The sequence below is a fragment of the Mercenaria mercenaria genome, chromosome 2 (genome assembly GCF_021730395.1).
Source record: "Mercenaria mercenaria strain notata chromosome 2, MADL_Memer_1, whole genome shotgun sequence".
Lineage (NCBI taxonomy): Eukaryota > Metazoa > Mollusca > Bivalvia > Venerida > Veneridae > Mercenaria > Mercenaria mercenaria.
In genome coordinates this window covers 11,468,976-11,486,318 of record NC_069362.1, presented here as the reverse complement: position 1 = coordinate 11,486,318, position 17,343 = coordinate 11,468,976, and the positions used below count along the sequence as shown (strand labels likewise).

General features: G+C 37.4%; 1 protein-coding gene across 1 annotated transcript in view; it reads right to left on the bottom strand.

Moving 5' to 3' along the window:
* The window catches only part of LOC123561964 (cadherin EGF LAG seven-pass G-type receptor 2-like), a 73,604-nt gene that overhangs the window by 41,609 nt on the left and 14,652 nt on the right, over nt 1-17,343 (bottom strand). Inside the window, exons 4-5 of the mRNA XM_053524421.1 lie at nt 16,686-16,828; nt 5,251-5,436 (exon numbers count right to left, since the gene is read on the bottom strand). Of these exons, the coding sequence (XP_053380396.1) occupies nt 5,251-5,436; nt 16,686-16,828 (329 nt within the window). The remainder of the gene's footprint in view (nt 1-5,250; nt 5,437-16,685; nt 16,829-17,343) is intronic.

The window sequence follows — 17,343 nt, the reverse complement described above, 5'->3', positions numbered from 1 at the left end:
CCATGATTGGAACTGGCCAGTTTTCGAAAGGAACCGAGATATTATGCCAATACAAGTTATGTGCAAGTTTGATTGCAAAATGTTGTATCTATCGTGTTCACAAGCCAAAAATAGCAAATTTAGCCACTTTAAGGGGCCATAACTCTTGAACCCATGATGGAATCTGGCCAGTTTTCAAAAGAAACCGAGATATTATGCCAATACAAGCCGTGTGAAAGTTTGATTAAAGTTGATTGCAAAATGTGATCTCTATCGTGTTCACAAGCCAAAAATGGCAAATTTTGGCCCTTTAAAGGGCAATAACTCTGGAACCTATAAAGGGATCTGGCCAGTTTTCGAAAGGAACTGAGATATTATGCCAATACAACTTGTGTGCAGATTTGATTAGGTTGATTGCAAAATGTGGTCTCTGTCATGTTCACAAGCCAAAAATAGTAAATTTTGTCCCTTTAAGGGACCATAACTCTAGAACCCATGATGGGATCTGGCCAGTTATTGAAAGGAACCGAGATATTATGCCCGTACAAGTTGTGTGCAAGTTTTATTAAAATTGATTGCAAACTGTGTTCTCTATCGCATTCACAAGAAATTGTGAAAGGACGACGGAGGGACGGATGACGGACGAAGGGAGATCACAAAATCTCACCTTGTCACTATGTGAAAGGTGAGCTAAAAAGGCAAATTTTGGCCCTTGAAGAGGTCATAACTCTGGAACTCATGGTGGGATCTGGCCAGTTTTCAAAAGGAACTAAATATTATGCAAACACAAGTTGTGTGCAAGTTTAACTAGAGCTATCACTAAAGGCGATGAATGTACCCTCCGCATGCACTGACACAATACATTGCAATTTGACGCACACAAGATTGCATAATTATGTGGACTGTATGTATATAGACTGTATGTATACAGTTTAGTAACAAAAAACAAAGTCCCATAACTATGCAGAATATTTATCTAAAAGAACGTAACATGCACCATGCACAACTAGGGTTGGTACTGACCACTTGTGTGAAGTTTCATTAAGTTGTGTGCAAGGGTTCAGAAGATTAGGCATGCACAAGACTGCATATGCAGACTGTATGTACATAGTATGTTAACAAGAAACAAAAGTCCCGTAACTCTGCAATTTCTGCAATTTTTGTCGATGAAAGAACCTAACATGCCCCATGCACAACTACTGTTGTTACTAATCACTTGTGTGAAGTTTCATTAAACTGTGTCAAGGGGATGAGGAGAGATGGTGCGCACAAGATTGTGTTTATGTATATAGTTTAGTGACAAAAAACAAAGTCCCGTAACTCTGCAAATTTTTTTTCTGAAAGAACCTAACATGCTCCATGCACAACTACTGTTGTTACTGATCACTTGTATGAAGTTTTATTAAATTGTGTCAAGTGGATGAGGAGAGATAGTGCGCACAAGATTGTGTCTATGTATATAGTATAGTAACAAAAAACAAAGTCCCATAACTCTGCAATTTTTTTTTCTGAAAGAACCTAACATGCCCCATGCACAACTACTGTTGTTACTGATCACTTGTATGAAGTTTCATTAAATTGTGTCAAGTGGATGAGGAGGGATGGTGCGCACAAGATTGTGTCTATGTATATAGTATAGTAACAAAAAACAAAGTCCCATAACTCTGCAAGTTTTTTTTCTGAAAGAACCTAACATGCCCCATGCACAACTACTGTTGTTACTGATCACTTGTGTGAAGTTTCATTAAATTGTGTCAAGGGGATGAGGAGAGATGGTGCGCACAAGATTGTGTCTACGGACAGACAGACGGATGGACAGACAGACAGACAGACAACCTGAAACCAGTATACCCCCCCTTACAACTTTGTTGTCAGGGGGTACAACTAGAGCTATCACTAAGGGTGATGAATGTACCCCCCGCATGCACTGACACAGTACATTGCAATTTGACACACACAAGATTGCATTATTATGTGGACTGTATGTATATAGACTGTATGTATACAGTATAGTAACAAAAAACAAAGTCCCATAACTATGCAGAATATTTATCTAAAAGAACGTAACATGCACCATGCACAACTAGGGCTGGTACTGATCACTTGTGTGAAGTTTCATTAAATTGTGTGCAAGGGTTCGAAAGATTAGGCACGCACAAGATTGCATATGCAGACTGTATGTACATAGTATGTTAACAAGAAACAAAGTCCCATAACTCTGCCATTTTTCTTGTTGAAAGAACCTAACATGCCCCATGCACAACTACTGTTGTAACTGATCACTTGTGTGAAGTTTCATTAAATTGTGTCGAGCGGATGAGGAGAGATGGTGCGCATAAGACTGTGTCTACGGACAGACAAATTGTGTCAAGCGGATGAGGAGAGATGGTGATGAGGAGGGATGGTGCGCACAAGATGGTGTCTATGTATATAGTATAGTAACAAAAAACAATGTCCCGTAACTCTGCAAATTTTTTTTCTGAAAGAACCTAACATGCCCCATGCACAACTACTGTTGTTACTGATCACTTGTGTGAAGTTTCATTAAATTCTGTCAAGCGGATGAGGAGAGATGGTGCGCACAAGATTTTGTCTATGTATATAGTATAGTAACAAAAAACAAAGTCCCGTAACTCTTCAATTTTTTTTCTGAAAGAACCTTACATGCCCCATGCACAACTACTGTTGTTACTGATCACTTGTGTGAAGTTTCATTAAATTGTGTCAAGCAGATGAGGAGAGATGGTGCGCATAAGATTGTGTCTACGGACAGACAGACAGATGGCCAGACAACCTGAAACCAGTATATACCCCCCATTACAACTTTGTTGTCGGGGGTACAATTAAAACTGATAGCAAAGTGTGGTCTCTATCATGTTCATAAGCCAAATTAGCAAATTTTGGGCCTTTAATGGGCCATAACTCTAGAACACATGGATGGATCTGGCCTGTTTTTGAAAGGAACTGAGATATTACCCCAATACACATTGTGGGCAAGTTCGATTAAAATCAACTGCAAAATGTGGTCTATCGTGTTCACAAGAAATTGCGGACGGAAGAAGGACGACAGTCGAAGGGCAATTATAAAAGCTCACATTGTCACTAGGTGACAGGTCAGCTAAAAAAGTAAATAAAAGAACTGAATGCTATTTTCTGGACAACTGAGCCACGCCATGAGAAAACCAACATAGTGCGTTTGCGACCAATATGGATCTAGACTAGACTGCGCATCCACGCTGTCTGGTCAGGATCCATACTGCTTGCTAACAGTTTCTCTTATTGCAATAAGGTTTAAAAGCAAACAGCTCATTTATGAACCTGATTGGGACTTCTTATAAATCAACCAAGAACTGCTAGCAGACATCCAAAGATCCTTAAAGTGAATCATGAGCACTCTGTGCATATGTAATAGCTAACAATCCAGTATGACAAGTTTAAGCTTAAATCTTAAAGACTTAACGCTTACTCTGCTAAATTTCTATAATGAGTCTTTCAATTTGGACAGTACCATTTACTATTACAAGAGGGCCATGATGGCCCTATATCGCTCACCTGAGTAGAGTTGCTTGCTTGAACAAATTTCTTAGCTAAAGCTTTAAGATCTAGGCCTTCTGCTTTATTTTTAGCAAATTTATGAAGATTTCCCTATGCACAATCAAGTAACCCTGGGGCTGGGTCAATTTGACCCTGGGGGGTCAAGATTTGAACAAATTTTGTAGAGGTCCACTAGGCAATGCTACATATCAAATATATAAGCTCTTCTGGCCTTCTGGGGTTTTTTTAAGAAAATTTTGAAGATTTTTCTATGTACAATCAAGTGACCCCATGGGGCGGAGCCAATTTGACACCGGGGGTCATGATTTTAACAAATTTTGTAGAAGTCTACTAGGCAATGCTACATGTCAAATATCTAAGATCTAGGCCTTCTGGTTTATTTTTAGAAATTTTTTGAAGATTTTCATACGTAAAATCAAGTGACTCCTAGGGCGGGGTCAATTTTGACCCTGGGGGGTCATGATTTGAACAACTTTAGTAGAGGTCCACTAGGCAATGCTACATGTCAAATATCTAAGCTCTAGGCATTCTGGTTTATTTTTAGAAAATTTTTGAAGATTTTCATATGTAAAATCAAGTGACCCCTAGGGCGGGGTCAATTTTGACACTGGGGGTCATGATTTGAACAACTTTAGTAGAGGTCCACTAGGCAATGCTACATGTCAAATATCTAAGCTCTAGGCCTTCTGGTTTATTTTTAGAAATTTTTTGAAGATTTTCATATGTACAATCAAGTATCCCCTGGGGCGGGGTCAATTTTGACCCCGGGGTCATGATTTGAATAAACTTGGTAGAGGTCCAATAAGCAATGCTTCACACCACATATCTAAGCTCTAGGGCTTCTGGTTTTTGAGAAGAAATTTTTTAATTTTTCCTATGTAAAATCAAGTGACACCTGGGGCGGGGTCAATTTTGACCCTGGGGGTCATGATTTAAACAATTTTGTAGAGGTCCACTAGGCAATGCTACATTTCAAATATCTAAGCTCTAGGCCTTCTGGTTTATTTTTAGAAATTTTTTGAAAATTTTTATATGTAAAATCAAGTGACCCCTGGGGGCGGAGTCAATTTTGACTCGGAGGTCACGATTTGAACAACTTTAGTAGAGGTCCATTAGGCAATGCTACATGTCAAATATCTAAGCTCTAGGGATTCTGCTTTTTGAGAAGATTTTTTAAGATTTTCCTATGTAAAATCAAGTGACCCCTGGGGCGGGGTCAATTTTGACCCCAGGGTCATGATTTGAAAAAATCTGGTAGAGGTCCACTAGGCAATGCTTCACACCAAATATCTAAGCTCTAGAGCTTCTGGTTTTTGTGAAGAAGATTTTTAAAGTTTTTCCTTTCGGTTGCCATGGCAACCAGAGTTCTCCATGGAATTCAATTCTTTGAACAATTTTGAAAGGGGGCCACCCAAGGATCATTCCTGTGAAGTTTGGTGTAATACTGCCCAGTGGTTTTCAAGAAGATTTTTTTACAAATTGTTGACGCTCGACGGACATCAAACGGTCACAATAGCTCACCTTGTCACTTCTTGACAGGTGAGCTAAAAAGGAGTGCTTACTAAAAGATACTAACTGAATGGCAGACAGTGATGAGACTGCAAGGCCGTGCAGGCGCTAATCATTATCTACACTGGTCACAAAGGCAGAACCAATCATGTCCAGCATAGCAAGGGTTAAAATGTTGATGAATATTGCCTGGTCTGTGTCACTTACCGGGTCTACAAATTCTGGGAAATTGTCATTTATATTTCTAAAAATGACAGTTACATATGCATCTGCAGTCAATGCTGGTTCTCCGGCATCTGTGACCGTAACATTGAAGTATGACCTAAACACTCTTTGGGGACCATCAAAGTCAATCCTATTGATAATGCTTACTGAACCTGCAAAATAAAGATACTACACTCAAAATTTATTCTTTTTTTTTTTTAGATATAAGTTATACATTATTCTACAGGGGTCAAGAGGTGCAAGAAAGAAATCATAACTTTCCCAGTTTTGATAATGACAAAAATTAAATTTTCATTGGAAAATCAGTAAACGTTTGTGACTTTCATGCGAGTATTTAGATAATATATAATTATATAATGCAAATTGAAATGTCTTTCAATTAAGGTAAGTCTGTAGGTCTGCTTAGGTGGGAGTGACTCATGTCATTTACCTGGAAAACCTACAATAATGCATGGTTCATACATGTGATCTCCCGCACGCGAGGGTCAAAATCCCGATTTTTTCACCTTGCCTCCCATCTCCCGACCAAAACCATATTTCTCCCACTTTTCAAAAAAAAAAAATTATGACTGAGTTGATAATTACCGAAGAGTGCCAAACATGTTTATACACTAAATCAGAGTGTCACTGACTGTTGTGTATTATACATGTTTGACACACATGTAGCTGGAGGAAAGAGTTGTTTTTCACAGGTGAATTTTGATAACATGATTAATTGTTTGTTTTGATAAGGGATTAGACAAGCAGGGTCTTTTCCACCTGTCTCATGGTGCCAAATATCGGCTCATTCTCAATGCCAATTAGGCTCCAATTTTTACCAATTTGAAGCAAAAAATAACTCCCAGTCATAAGAAATAATTCCCAGCTGAAATGAAGTTTTGATTATTCAAAGAAAAGTTTTGTTCGGTAATAAAATCACATAAATAATTGTTGGAAAAACCAACCTAATACTATTTTTAGAACATGAAAGTTCTTACCCCTTATGCAGATAGGCCATTTTCTTCCAATGTTTACCGATTTAATTTGCTTCTAAAATCGGACTTATTTCATTGAAAACTGGATGAAAAAACACACTCATTTATTTCATAACATCAATCTACATTATTTTGGTAAGGGTAAATACATGTTGATGCATTTCTGTTTTCTGTTTTTCATGTCAAAATCATTAATGACCAGTATTTTATACGAAAGTGGGTGGGGTAAGGAATTTACATAATTTAGGAGTTGTGTTCAGACCAATTTAGAATCCTCGAGTAGGATAATGTTAATGCATTTTCACCACCATTTCAGACCTAAATTGAGACTTTGTTTCTACGAATTTAATCTGTTAAGAAAGTTTAAAGTTGGATCAAGAGGGAGCTTCTGTAAGACAGCATGCTCGACTTTTCTCAGTGATTGACTTTGAATCAAAGCTTTGCCAGCAAAAGGGGCATAATAGTCAATAGCTTTGAATGTAACAGAGATACTGGACATTATATAAAACTTTAACAAAAAAATGTAAGTTAAAAAGTGGCATAACTCTGTCAAAATTCAAATCAAGAGTTATAAGGATTGTTTCTTTTGGTGTAGACTTATACGTTATTGTGTTGCCTAAAATGTTGGATTTTGTCTCTAAGTTTTGTGTCCGCGTGCTTAATTTATGTTGATAAAAAACCTCCAGTTTTGAGACCCCAACTCCAGCTGAAAAATGGCAAACCTCCAGTTTTGGGATTTTGAACTTATCACATGTATGGCATGGTTATATATGTTGCATAAATCTCTAAAAGAAATTATTACATATTTTGTATAAAGCGTTAAACAGTAAGCACTATTGTCTTCCTTAAGGTTGATTTAAACTTGCAAACTGTGAAAGATGTAGCGTCATGACATTTTATTTGGCAATACGATTGAAAATAGGTAAATCTTAAGATAGGCTATAGTAGCACTTTTTTACATGCAGAAATGTCCTCAGAAAAAATTTGCCCAAGAAGCCTATTGTGAGAACTGACTCAGTAGGACTTATATTTTCAAATGGGTCTAACAAACAAGAGCTGTCACAGAAGACAGTGCCCTCAACTATTTCGATGCTAGATAGTGAAACTGGGCACATCTGAGGAAACTGGAGCTGTCACTGGAGTGTTTAATGACTCCAATGGCGGATGAAGATACTGCACAATAGCTTGAATCTGTGTCAAAAATATTAAGTAATAAGAGAGGTAAAGATAAAGTGTATAAAAACACTATATAAGTATAATTCTAAGCAAAAAGAGGGCACAATTTATAACAGTATTGGTGCAAGAGTTATACACCTTGTATCATATGATATGGGTGATGATGAGTAACAACTATTTCAAGTTTGAATCATTTCGTTATAACTGAGATACAGTGAAAATGCATGAAAATTAACCATAAATTCTAAATAAAACGGGGCATAATTCATGACAAATTGGTGCCAGAGTTATGGCCCTTGTGCCATATGATGTGGGTGATAAGTAGGAACAACTATTCTAAGTTTGAATCAAATCAATTTAGTAATAACTGGGAAAGAGTGAGAGTGTATCAAAACATTAACTTGAAATTCTTAGTAAAAAGGGGAGATAATTCATGAAATATTGGTGCAAGAGTTATGATCTTTGTTTCATATAATGTGAGTGATAATGTTGAACAACTATTTTAAGTTTGAAGTGCATCAAAACTTTAACTGAAATTCTAAGTAAAAAAGGTGCGGGGGTGTTAATTTATGAAATATTGGTAGCAGAATTATGGGCCTGGTGTCATATGATGTAGGAGATGATGTGGAACAACTATTTTAAGTTTGAATCTAATCCATTTAGGAATAAATAAGATAGAGTGGAAGTGCAGCAAAACTTTAACCTGAAATTCTAAGTAACAAGAGGACCATGATGGTCCTGAATCGCTCACCTATCCCCACATGACCCAGTGTTGAACTGAGTATGACATCGTTATTTCTATTATTTGACAAAGTGACCTAGTTTTTGAGCACATGTGACCTAGATATCATCAAGATATAAAACTCTGACCAATTTTCATGAAGATCGATTGAAAATGTGACCTCTAGAGAGGTCACAAGGTTTTTCTATTACTTGACCTAATGACCTAGTTTTTGAAGGCACGTGACCCACTTTTGAACTTGGCCTAGATATCATCAAGGTGAACATTCTCACCAATTTTCATGAAGATCTCAAGAAAAATATGGCCTCTAGAGAGGTAACAAGGTTTTTCTATTTTTCGACCTACTGACCTAGTTTTTGACCGCACATGACCCAGTTTCAAACTTGACCTAGATATCACCAAGCTAAACACTCTCACCAATTTTCATGAATATCCGTTGAGAAATATGGCCTCTAGAGAGGTCACAAGGTTTTTCTATTTTTAGACCTACTGACCTAGTTTTTAACCGCACGTGACCCAGTTTCAAACTTGACATAGATATCATCAAGATGAACATTCTGACCAATTTTCATGAAGATCTCTTGAAAAATATGGCCTCTAGAGAGGTCAAAAGGTTTTCCTATTTTTAGATCTACTGACCTAGTTATTGACCGCACGTGACCCAGTTTCGATCTTGACCTAGGTATCATCAAGGTGAACATTCTGACTAATTTTTATAAAGATCCCATGAAAAATATGGTCTCTAGAGAGGTCACAAAGTTTTTCAATTTTCAGACCTACTGACCTAGTTTTTGACCCCACGTGACCCAGTTTCAAACTTGACTTAGATATTATCAAGGTGAACATTCTGACCAATTTTCATGAAGATCCATTGAAAAATATGGCCTCTAGAGAGGTCACAAGGTTTTTTCTATTTTTAGACCTACTTACCTAGTTTTTGAAGCCACGTGACCCAGTTTCAAACTTGAACTAGATATCATCAAGTTGAACATTCTGACCAACTTTCATGAAGATCCATTGAAAAATATGGCCTCTAGAGAGGTCACAAGGTTTTTCTATTTTTAGACCTACTGACCTGTTTTTGACCCAACATGACCCAGTTTCAAACTTGACCTAGATATCATCAAGGTGAACATTCTGACCAATTTTCATGAAGATCTCATGAAAAATATGGCCTCTAGAGAGGTCACAAGGTTTTTCTATTTTTAGACCTACTTACCTAGTTTTTGACCGCACATGACCCAGTTTCGAACTTGACCTAGATATCATCAAGATGAACATTCTGACTGACTTTCATAAAGATCCCATGAACAAGAGGGCCATGATGGCCCTATATCGCTCACCTGTTATCATTGCACTTGAGGACAAGAAGGTCCTCAGAAAAAATATCTAAGTCCAAAGGACAGGAACAACAAAGGAAAGAAATTCAACCAAAAAGAAAAACAAAATTCTTACAAGGTACAGATATGTCAAAATACACCTAAAAATTGGAGGTACCATCCATGTTGTACCACAGAAAAGTGGTCTCAGTTTTTCCCTACAGCCAAAAATAAAAAAGTTACTAAAAAAATGCTATTTATAGTAACGTAAAAGGGAAGTAATTCAAAAGAAAATTATTGTAAGTTAACAAAAGAAGGATCTGCCAAATAAATCTGTTGACATAAATGAAATTTCAGATCATTATCTTCATTAGTTACGAAGATATACCCATTTTAATTTGAAATAATGGGAGGTAATTTGACATAAAATCAGTCCATAGTTATCTACCCTGATTGGCTCGGTCCAACTAATGATAATAATAAAATTTCAAATAAGTCCTGTAAGTACTTACTGATATAATTTTGACTACAATCAGGGGAAGTAATCAGATATAAAATAACTCTGGAAACTACGATTGGATCTGATTTGTCATGGAATCCAAGATTTATTGTTGTTGAAGAGATTTTGGAAGTCTGTATCAAATAAAATCATAAATGAAGTCTCTATATGGCTGCAAAAGCCAAAATAGCCAATTTTGGACATTTAAGGGGCCATAACTCTGGAACCCATGATGGAATATGGCCAGTTTAAGAAAGGAACCAAGATCTTGTGGTGATACAAGTTGTGTGCAAGTTTGGTTAAAATCAAATCATAAATGAAGTTGCTATTGTGCAGACAAGGTCAAAATAGCTAATTTTGGCCCTCTTAGGGGCCATAACTCCGGAACCCATTCGGGGATCTGGCCAGTTCAAGAAAGGAACCGAGATCTTATGGTGACACAAGTTTTGTGCAAGTTTGATTAAATTCAAATCATAAATGAAGCTGCTATTGTGCAGACAAGGGCAAAATAGCTAATTCTGGTCCTTTCAGGGGCCATAACTCTGGAACCCATAACGGAATCTGGCCAGTTCAAGAAAGAAACCAAGATCTTATGGTGATACAAGTTGTGTGCCAGTCTGGTAAAAATCAAATCATAAATAAAGCTGCTATTGTGCAGACAAGGTCAAAATAGCTCATTTTGGCCCTTTCAGGGGCCATAACTCTGGAACCCATAATGGGATCTGGCCAGTTCAAGAAAGGAATCGAGATCTTATGGTGATACAAGTTATGTGCAAGTTTGGTTAAAATAAAATCATAAATGAAACCACTATCGTGCAGACAAGAAATTGTTGATGGACGGATGCACGGACACACGACGGACGAAGGGTGATCACAAAAGCTCACCTTGTCACTATGTGACAGGTGAGCTAAAAATGTGACCTCTAGAGTGGTCACAAGCAAAAGTTTACGCAGGGACGGACGCCACACGATCACAAAAGCTCACCTTGTCACTTTGTTACAGGTGAGCTATAAAGGTGGAATAATTCATGAAATATTGGTGCCAGTTATGACCCTTGTGCCATATGATGTGGGTGATGATGAGGAACAACTATTTTAAGTTTGAAGGAAATCCATCAAGTCAAACAAGAAATGCCCCTCTTGATGCATTCAGTAATTGCACAAAGAACAGAAATTATTTGCTCACTGTCAACAAAAGTTCTACTGTTCTGGTTCAATGTGACATTGAGCTTTGACCTATGACCTCAAAATCAACAGGGGTCATCTGCTGGTCATGATCAACCTCCCTATTAAGTTTAGTGATCCTAGGCCCAAGCGTTCTCAAGGTATCGTCCGGAAAGGGTCTTACTGTTCCGGGTCAATGTGACCTTGACCTTTAGCCTACAGACCTCAAAATCTATGGGGGGTCATCTACGGGTCAGCCCATCAATTTTCATGATCCAGGCCCAAAGCTTCTCAATTATTTCTGGAAACTGTTTAAAGTTCTGGGTCACGTAACTTGACCTTTGACCTAATGCCCTTTAAAAAAATCAAAAAGGGGGTCATCTGCTGGTCATTTTTGAACCTCTCTATCATCTTTCAACCCTTGGGCCCAAAGTGTTCTCAAGTTATTGTCCAAAACCGTTTACTTTTCCTGCCAATCTGAACCTTAAACTTTAAACCAATGACCTCAAAAAAATGGGGGTCTCTGCTGGTCATATAAACCCCTCCCATAAATTTTTCCCTATCTTGGGCCCAACAATCTTGATTACACCCAGAAACCGTTTTATGTTCCTTCACTGTGCCTTGACCTTTGCTCGCCCTCAAAATCAATAGTTTTCATCTGCGGCCAGCAACCTTTCCTATCAACTTTCACGATCCTATCCAACAATCGGATTAACCCACCCAAAACTTTTTAACTGTTCGGGGTCCTGTGACCTTGACCTTTACATACAGTTTCCAAAATCAATCGGGTATCTGCACATGAGCCCAAACCTTTCCCTATAAACTTTCTGATCCCCGCCCAAAGCGTTCTTGAGTTATCAGGGGAAGGGATTGGTCTACATCAAACCGCCCAAACAGATCGACGACATTGCAAAACAAAAACCCCCTCCTTTTTTAAGGGGGGCATAATTAAACAAAGATAAAAGAAAGTGATAAAAAACTAACCAAAGGCTGACAGGGAAGGACAAAAAAACCCCGGGAGCTGTAGGAAGCTCTCCAACATTGATATCAAGCAAAAAAATCAAGGACTACCCTTTTAAAATTTCACAACAGAAACAAAGTCAATGTCAAAATTCAAGCTTAAATTGACAACAAGGATTCATTATATATTACTTAAAAAACAGCCCACCCGGGAAGAACTTCCTGAAAGTCAGGAATACAGATTGTAGCCCCAGGTTTTCTACTGTTTCACATTTTGTGTTTTAACTGACCCATTTTGAGGTGGAACAAACCTTAGTTGGGTTTTTGGGAAAAATTTTTTCTGCGGAACCATTTTCTGGCTGGTCATGTTTTTTTGATTTTAAATTCCTTCTCATCCTAGCATAAGCTTATAATCACACTCCAATGGCTGCTCTTTCGCAAGGTACAGTCCCGACTAAAGGGATCGAACACAGGGGGCACTCTGTTGAATGGGGGATAAATATAACAATTCTTCCGGGCCCAACCCGTGGAATACTGGTGTAATTCCGACCCTCACTCCATATGACACAAAAAAAGTTTCTTGCTATCCAATTTTTTTATTGAAAATAAGGCTGCCGTTTTAGGACCCAAAGTGAAAAGATTCGAAAATAACAACAAATTCTTTTAATTGGTACCCCCCCGCCGAAAGGGGTTTTTGTGGTCGGGGAATGGCAAAAAAAATAACCCCGCAAAAAGTTAAGGATGTTAAAAGAAGAAAAAGAAGCAAAAAATTTTCATTTTCAAAATCAATTAACAGAAAATGAATCTATTTTTTTTGGGGGGAGGGGGGGGCAGCGGGGTGACTGCAAAAGGGGGTACAAAACTTGATTATTGCTGATCCGATGTTGATTATAAATTTGAAAATGGATGGAAATTAAAATAAAAAAAAAAAAAAAAAAAAAGGGTAGGGTGGGGAGGGGGGTGATGACTGGGGAGGAGTGGGGGGGGGGAACATACAACTTTAATGTTGATAAATATCATGGAAGGTTAAAAAAAAATAAAAATTTAAAAAGGGAAAGATTTTTTTTGAGGGGGGGGGGGAAAGGAGGGGAGGGGGGGGGAAGAAAGAAAGGTGGGCCAGGTGGGTACAAAATTTTCACTGTTTAAAAAAAGTTCATGGAAAAGAATGAAAGAATTTAATAAATTTTACCAAATTTGGGTTGGTTTGTTATTAAAAATCTGTAGTTTTTCAAAAAATTAAAGGGGAAAATAACCAAAAAAAAAATTGACCAATTAAAAAAAAAAAAGACGACATCATCGAATGACAGAATCATCATAGTTGATTCATTTTAATTTTAAGTTTATAAAATTCCCACTTTTTAATGGAAAATGGCGCAGACATGGATTTTTCTTTAAAAAAGGGCAATAATCAAAGGAAATTTAACCAATCCAAAAAAAAAATTTGATGGCATCATTGGATAATTTTTTCATATTTATTTCAATTTCATGAAATTCACCTGCTAGTTACGAAAATGGCTGCGGAGGGGACTTTTTTTGGGCTTTTTTTTATTAAATAAAGGCAAAACCCAAAAGGGGAAATTGACCAATAAAAAAAAAAAAACTTACGGCATCGTCGCAGTATGTTGGTTCATGTTTATTTCAAGTTTCATAAAATTTCCCCGCAATTACTGAAAAAATGGGTGGTTTGGGCACAGATGCACATGAGGGACGGACAACCCCATTTCAATCCCCCACAGATTTCATCAGCGGGGGATAAAAAACAAGAGCGTGGGGGGACGCCAGCCTTTCATTAAATGAATAAAAAAGCGAAAAAGGGGCATAATTTTTAAAAATGGGAAAAAGAGTTAGGGAAACCCTTTAAACAGGCTTATCCTCTGACAGTTAAAAAGTGTAAAATTTCAATCCTTTTCCCATTAGGGGATACTGAGTACCGTTTACATACAAAAATTTAACCAAAACCTAAGCAGATAAAGGGGCAAATTTTAAAAAAAATGCAAAGTAATTTATGGGACCTGCACAGTGCATGAAAATTTATGACAGTGAACAAGTGGGAATTTCAATCCATTCCCATTTGTGGTACTGAATCCACTTACAAAAAAACCCTTTAAAACCAAAATTTCTAAGTCAAAAAAAGAGCATTTTTTTAAAAAAAAAAGCAAAATAGATTATGGAACCTGTGCAATGTGGGTCAGTTTATCACAGTGAATAAGGGGTGTAAATTTCAATCCATTCCCCAATGGTCACTGAGAACCAGCTTAAAAAAAAAAAAACCCCTTAAACCAAAAATTTCAAATCGAAAAGGGCCATAATTTGTAAAAAGGAAAAAATAGAGTTAGGAAACCTGTGCAATGGGGTCATTTATCCAGTGAAAAATGTGTGAATTTAAATCCATTCCCAAAAAGGGGTTACGAGATCCCAGCTTACATACAAAACCAAAAAACCAAGAATTTCTAAGTCAAAAAAAAAAAGGGGGCATAATTTTGTAAAAAAAGAAAAAATAATTAGGGAAACCCTGTGCATGTGGAGTTTTAAAGTGAAAGGTTGTGAAGTTTCAATCCTTTCCCCACAAGGGTTACTGAGATACCAGCTTACATAAAAAACCCTTTAACCCAAAATTTGGGGAGCGACAATAAAAAATTTTTGTTTCAAAAACATCATAACAAGATGCAGACTGTCCAACATATGCCATCGTATCAAAATGTTTGAAGGGAAACCCAAGGAATTTTTGCGTTTCGATAATTAAAGAGCCATAATCCAAGGGCCCGGGGGCATTTGGCGGTTTTATCAAACTTGCTGAATTTTTGCCCACAGACAGTCACAATTTTTGGTGAAGAAGGAAAAAAACTGTTTGACTTTGAGGCAACAAGGCAAATTTTGGGGTTTTTTTTTTTATAAAAAGGGGCCATAATCCAAGAGTGCCAAAAGGCCATTCGGCTGTTATCAAACTGGCAGAGATATTATGACAAAAAAAATTTGTCAGCATTTGGGAAAATCATCTGACAAATACATCTCCTATTACGACGCTTAGGATCGAAGACCACTATTATAGCATCGTTCTGAGACCTTTCCGCTACCAAATAAGGCTTAGTTGCAACTTTTTTCAAGCTTAAAAAACCAAATTTTTACCCTTTGGGTTTTTGTAAAAACAATTCTATGTCAAAACGTCAGATAGCCATTAGCCACAGTGGGGAACTCTTAGAAGCAGGGGTCCGGGTTCGACCCCTGGACGACGCACTTTTTCTTACTCTTTGGCTTTTCGAACAAGTCGTTGATTGGTTCAAAAAAAAATAGTTTTGCAAAAATAAAGTAGCAATTTTGGGAAATCCAAAATTTACAAAATAATGTGAAGGGGTCATCCCAGATCTTCGTTTAGAGTCAATTTCTTTGGGCAGATTGGGTGAAAATCAGTTGAAAACTGTTCCACTTAGAGTAGACAAGGCAAAATTCGCAGTTTTTCAAGTAATTCAAGGACCATAATCCAAGAGTGCCTAGGGGAATTTGGCTGGTTATTGAAGCTGACTGAGATATTACGCAAACAAACATTGTCAGCAAGTTTGGTGAAGATTGGATGAAAACTGACTTAGTGAGTGGACCTGCTTTGGGCGCCGACCGCTTGCCGCCGCAATGTTCAGGGAATAGGGGCCCCCCTTTTTTCAAACCCGGTGTAAAAAAGTTTCAAAGCCCTTTTTTAAATAGTTTTTACAAAACAGGGGATTGCATGAAAACTGAACTTTCAAATCCAAAGAGAACCTTTTACTATTACTTTATATAAAAAAAATGATTCTTTTTAGAAATTTATTTCTTAAACACTGATTTCACATCCGGGGCCGAAAACCAATCTAATCGGCCCCCGGGGTGAACACAGGCATTTGAAACCAATGACCCAAAACTAATCATTCTAGCGTTTCAACATGGGGGGGGGAAAGCGACGTGGGGTCTTAGAAAAACCTTTTTTTTTAAAACTTTGAATGGCTAAAAGCGTTTTTAAAAAAGGGAAACAATATTTTTTTGAATTTTTTAGAGGGGTGAACCATTTGATGAGCTTGATAATACATAATCGAATTTATGTTTTTTTCTCCCCTTTTCCTCAAGAAATTTAGCTGGGAAGTTTTTATCTACCCCCGTATGAAACCCAAAACATATGTATTAAGACTTTAAAAACACCCAGAGCTGGGGGGGGGGAGGTGAAATGGGCCGGGAATTTTCATAAGGGCCCCTCGGGCCTTTATTATTTTTACGGCCGTTTATCACCTCCCGCCCGGCCTGTCAGCATAACCTCAAAAATAATTACCCGAAAATCTGACAAGGAGAAGTTATAATAAAAAGGTTTTAAAATTTCAAAGTCAATTGCAAAATTTTTAAAAACATTTCTCACGGGTCCACAAAGAGCCCCATCAATGCATATGTTTACCAATTTTCCCAATTTCGAAGCTCATAATAAAATTTTTTGGGGGGTTTTTTATTAGCAAAGGTCAAACCCCAAAAAAGGTTGTCGTTTCTTTTTTGATTCACTGGCTATTAGCTACTTTCTCACTACCTGATATAGATAAGAAATTAAAATTCAGCATAGCAAAAATACAAACCTGGAATTCATAGTTATTTGAGTCCACTGGAAAACCTTCATCTGAACTTGCTTCTTTTGGTTCAACAAACCGAAACCTCAATACAGCATCAAAATCCGGATCACTAGCTACGATTGGTCCAAATGTATAGCCTATCGGAGCAACTAGAATAAACAAGAAAACAAGCTTCCACTGTTTGTGTCTTTTGTACCATTGTACAATCCCTTTTTTTAACATTACATTATCCAAATTATGTGTTAAAGTACGGTTCAAGCATTTTGGGTTTTGCATGTAAATTGATACGAAATAAACCCCCCCATTACCCCTTTTCACTTAACATGAGGGGAACAGTGGCCTAGATCGCCACCCGACAATACTTTTGACCCTTTAATATTAAACTGACTGCATTTCTCACATTTTGTTTTTACTTACCAAAATTTCGATAGGGTATATTCCGCAATAGGGTATACTCGCTAAAAATTAAAAGGTCTTTGACACCGATCAATGCCGGGGTTATGTAAACAGACGCTTGACCCAGTTAAAAATTTTGCGACTAGGGGTTTAAAATCGCGATAAATCCGTTTTAAACGAATTATTTTTTATTAATGACTGAAGCGGCATTGATTATGAGGAAGGGGGTTTAGTTGACCATCCCACTACGGAGGATGATCCTTCCTCA